The sequence below is a fragment of the Limulus polyphemus genome, unplaced genomic scaffold, assembly GCF_000517525.1.
Source record: "Limulus polyphemus unplaced genomic scaffold, Limulus_polyphemus-2.1.2 Scaffold7235, whole genome shotgun sequence".
NCBI classification, from domain to species: domain Eukaryota; kingdom Metazoa; phylum Arthropoda; class Merostomata; order Xiphosura; family Limulidae; genus Limulus; species Limulus polyphemus.
Genome location: NW_013672845.1, coordinates 21632 through 26875, shown reverse-complemented (window position 1 = coordinate 26875; position 5244 = coordinate 21632). Strand labels below are relative to the sequence as shown.

Below are 5244 nucleotides of genomic sequence, written 5' to 3'. Positions count from 1 at the left end.
GTTGTAAGCCCGCAGACATACCGCTGTGCCACTGGTGGGGCTCGGAAGTTGGGCATTGTGGGTCCGTAAACTTCCCGGGGGGGGGGCTCGTTTTTCGTGGAAGCTTACAATTATCTAATTTTTGAATTATATATATTTAGCTTTTTAAAATTTCAAACTTTTTTCAATAAAAGATATCTAAGCAAAAACTATGAAGATTAAAAATAGTTTACTCAGAATAATACAAATTCATAAAATATTTTTCAAATATGATTATTTTGTGTTATTCAACATATTCAAGTTTCTGAATACTTTGCACCTGTGGTTGATAAAAATGTAATAAATTGTTGCAACACTATTGATTAGGTAATAACTGTCTTAACGGCGAAAGCGAGTAGAAATAAACAAAAAGCAGATTAATTTTTACATCTATTTATGTTTTTTGTCAGTTTGTTTTTAACATAAAGCTTTACAATTGGTTATCTACACCCTCTCACTGCGGGGAACCGAATCCCAGATTTTAGCGTTGAAAGTCCACAAACTTTCCGTTGACCATTTGAGAGGGGGGGGGGGGATAATTTTTCTTAAAAACAGTGATGTGTTTCATTTCTTATTATTCGGATATAATTTACTTTCTTAATAAAATAAAACAAATTGAAAATTACACAAAGTCTTACATAACGGATGAGCCTTAGAGCTTCATTTGTTTAATTGCAGAACTGTACAGTGCAGTGTATTTGCCGCGGGGATCAAACCCCCATATTTTAGTTCGATATACCTGGGCTTACCGTACAGAGGAGGTTAGAATATGAGGTATTTACAGCTATAAAAGGCCTATTCTAAAACCACACAGCAACATGGTGATCAGAAGCATTGAAATCAACTCAGTTTTGTGTACTAATAGCAAGAATTTCAAATGCAAAATGTTATCCATATTACCATATCATATACTTTTACCACAGTAGAGGACACGTATCAGAACTTTACTGATCAGCTTTTTCAATGTTTCTATATTCAGAAATTGATGGAAAAATGTTTATAACAAAGCAATAATTGTTTCACACTCCAGATATACGTTACCTTGCTTTTTCTACGTCAGTCACGCAGCGGGCAATCAGTGGTCTCACCAAATCTGTGAAGGTCACTTGATCCTTTTGTGCTACCTTTAGAGGAAATACAAATCTGAATCTTTATTTGTTTGTTTGTTTTTAACTTTTGTTTCTTATATACGTTAGGTCACAAATAATGTTTTTCAACAAAAACGAATTGGTCTATCAGTTTCTGAGAATCCATTGAAGCTTAATGGACTTTATGATGCCATATTTAATTGAAAAATATAATTTAAATGTCATTTTGAAAATTTTTCTAATGCGTATACTTTGCATTTTGACAAATGACTGAATAATGTACATTAAATGACAATAGTTTACATTCACAAACGTGAAGTTCACTTGAATAAAAGTAAACCCACTGAAAAGTTCTCGAGAAAAATAAGTGTTTTCTATAATTCACATTATGATGCAACAAAAACACTAAATATCTGCTAAGCGTTTCACAACAAACTATAGCATTTCAGATAGAAAGCATTTCAACTTTTATCTTCTCTAATGATGTAAACAGCGCAGCCGAACAGTAGAGCTCAGGAAAGCAACGGGCTCTGGCACCGCACTTTAACCCAATCTGGAGCAAAGTGAAGGATATGGTTACAAAAGAGAACCCTCCGACCCATAAAGTCATTATGACGGAGCTGAGCATATCTCCTAGTACTGTTAACAATATAATAAACAAGTATTTGAAATTTATGAATTAAGGCTTACAAACCTAAACAAAACAAGCTTCCAGCCACAACTTGAAACCAGCGACTGTTTTCATGAGAAATGTGACTAAATAAAGTGAAATCACAGCAATCCCTTTTAACACATGCCTGTGAAGTTTCCTGATGTAACTCCAATGGACTTCTGTACGTTTGATTTTAAACGAATATGTATAATGAAGAGTCCGTGGAAAGTGTATAAAGACATGTGGTCTAAAACTAACCTCGACGTACTTTGCAGAGCCTTCCTCCAATGGAAATCGAAGTGTCGGCCAATCAGACTGAGCATGACTAGCTAGGGAAGAAGTACTTCTTATAAAATACAAGCCGAAATACCCATCAACTGATGGGGAATGTTTAAACCTAAATAAAACAATGTAAGTTTAACAGCAATCATATATTTCAAAGTAATAACTTGAACATAAACTTTATCTCAAAATTTTAAAATTATAACAAGGCTTCTTCATAAACAACATTTGTAATTTGCTTCCAGCCACCAACAAATAAAGAATTTGAGGTGATCCCACCCTTGAATACCCTACATCTCATTGACCATGAAAAAAGCATGGTTGTTTGAGAAACAATCCAGCAACTTTTTACTTTGACCTTGGATACTTTTAGAACATTCAACATTGTCTAAAGCGTCAACCTACCAAGATTGTTTGAGATTGACTCAATAGGCTGGGAGTAATTAACCTACTGGCTTTACAAAATAGAAATAGGGTTAAGTTCAGTTTGACCCCCTTAGGACATTCCCCATAGTTCGTGGTGTTTACATACAAATTTTGGTTGAGATTGGCCCAATAGGCTCGGAGGAGTTAGGGTGCAAACGAACACACATTTCGTCTGTCTATATATATATAGATAATTAACGTCAGTGATGTGATAAACGATAATAAATACAACTTTATTTGCACGTTTTTGTTTGAAAAAATTTGTAATGTGTCTGTTTACATTAATGTAGTTGTAACTATGTTCATTCTGAGTGGTTACATATCCGAATATGTGTTTATTACCTAATATCGTTTATTACATACCGTATTATACTCGCCTCCCTCCCTTTTCTATTTTTCATATACAGAAAACGATTCGATTTTTTTTGTAAATCTTGTTGAAAATGTACTACGGAGAAAAATCTGAGCTCTTTGACTCTGACTGAGTTTGAATAAATGAAAGAAACTGGGCAATGTGTGACAAAATAAAACAATCTTTATTCAGTCTAAAAAACAACAAAAGTGTGTATTTCACAAAGGAGTATGCATTTTCTAGAAATGTCTCTCTGTATCTAATAAAAAACTTGATTCTCTCGAGAAGTGTAGGGTCTGTCGAATCTCTTCCTGACTAAGAAAACATTGCATTTTATACAATTCTATACATTTAACCAATAATACTAGTCTTCTTGTGTGCATGTACCCACGCGACTGTTGGTCATTCCCACCAAAAAATAAAGAAGGTTATATCCCCTAACGGACACCTCACCTACCAATGGAAAATATCACTCTACTTTCACATAGTATGTACAATTTTACAGAATCTTTTTCCACGGGAAGGCACAGGTGAATGACCCAGAACAGTAGGCAGCTAGAGTGAAAAGAAATTTCTTGATCGATATTCTATGTTGAATCTAACATACACTTGAATAAGTGAACATTTTAGACATTTTCTGGATTAAATAATGGTTTAGCGAACATGTAGCATTCCTGAATACCAAAAAAAGATCTACAGTTGGAAAACATAAGCTAAACAAAACTTACGTCTGCAGCTAAAATAGGAAACATAGGCTACGACAATATTTACGTCTGTGGCTATTGTAGGAAAACATAGACTACAATATTTACGTCTGTGGCTACTAATACTCATAATATGTTAATCTCAAAAGAACCCAGTTGAAAGAGGCATACATAACATATTTTGAATTGAATGATACATAAAAAATTTAAAATGTACAGAAATTGTGATATTCTAAAATAAATCAACAATGATTAAATATTCTGAAGAAAGAAGAATGAGTCCAGAAATTTGGAAAGGTGTTAGAGAAAAAATTGTAACCGACAGTGTAAAATTGCCTTAGAAAAGCATGCACGGTAGAGAAATAAAAAACATAACGGAGAAATTGAAGAACAAACCAGGAATGAGACAAATTTTGGAGTAAAAGGAATGCTGAAGAGTGTAACCAGTAATTTAGGGAAGATTTAGAACTTGCACCTTTAAGATGAATATACACTCACTATTCTACAAATATATGAAAAGAGTAAGATAAAGAAAACTCATATAAAAAGGCTTAAATTTGTTCAAGAAACTACGGGTGACAGTACAGCTAAAATACAGATAATTGCCGTGGGAGACCCCATAAAGACACCCACCAACAGAGCTGGCAAGTTGCAGGAACAGCTAACAAACTGAACAATCAGAGAACCCGTATCTGTATTGGCTAGTAGTCAAGAACTTTATCCAAAACTTACTTTACATACTTTATCCACGTCACAAGAAGCTTCAATATTTAGAAGAATTAATCCTAGAGTTACCCACAGGAGTCAAAGAACCCCATCAAGTTTTTAAATACATTTTTCTAATCTATTTATCCACCAAACTGCTTGTGGGGCCACGGAACTGTTGTTACAGAATTCCTGATAATATATGATTAAAATAAGAACTGTGAACAAAAAATGGCATCAATATTGTAATTAATTCCACTAATTACATCTGGGGTCCCATGTATATTATATATATATATATAAAATCAGGGATGTCACACTTTGGGGGGGGGGGAGACAGTTGCCTATACTCAAACTTACAACAGGTAAAATCACAAAACTACTCAATATGACGTAACATGTAGGTTAGACCAGTAGTGAATAGTATAAAAACAAGTCGATAATATGAGGGTTAATCAAACTCATATACAGCGTAGATTTACAGAGAAAGCATTCAGCATTAACACTGTAGGAACACCCCACCTTGTGCTAAAAACTAAAAGCAGCAGTATTAAACTAGAGGATACCAGCCATATCAAAAACAGCCGAGTGGGAACTGTTTTGTCCAACATGGACACTACATCTGTGACTTCCAGTAATAATAGAATGATCTAAGGTCCTGAACTATAAGTTAATAAAGTCACTCTGTAATACCACCAGAACAATAGAAACAGCAACTAAAAGTTTAGAAAATCACTCTGGAACCCCACCAGAACAACAGAAACGACAATTAGATATTTAGAAGATCACTCTGGAACCCCACTAGAACAACAGAAACGGCAATTAGATGTTCAGAAGATCACTCTGGAACCCCACTAGAACAACAGAAACGGCAATTAGATGTTCGGAAGATCACTCTGGAACCCCACCAGAACAACAGAAACGGCAATTAGATATTTAGAAGATCACTCTGGAACCCCACCAGAACAACAGAAACGGTACTAATGATAATCAATCAGTAAACTTTGAGCATGAGAT

The 5244-nt window shown here is 34.5% G+C and overlaps 1 protein-coding gene across 1 annotated transcript in view; it reads right to left on the bottom strand.

Moving 5' to 3' along the window:
- The window catches only part of LOC106474447 (hillarin-like), a 29405-nt gene that overhangs the window by 10570 nt on the left and 13591 nt on the right, over positions 1–5244 (bottom strand). The window contains exon 5 of the mRNA XM_013935140.1: positions 1060–1142. Coding sequence (XP_013790594.1) covers positions 1060–1142 — 83 coding nt within the window. The remainder of the gene's footprint in view (positions 1–1059; positions 1143–5244) is intronic.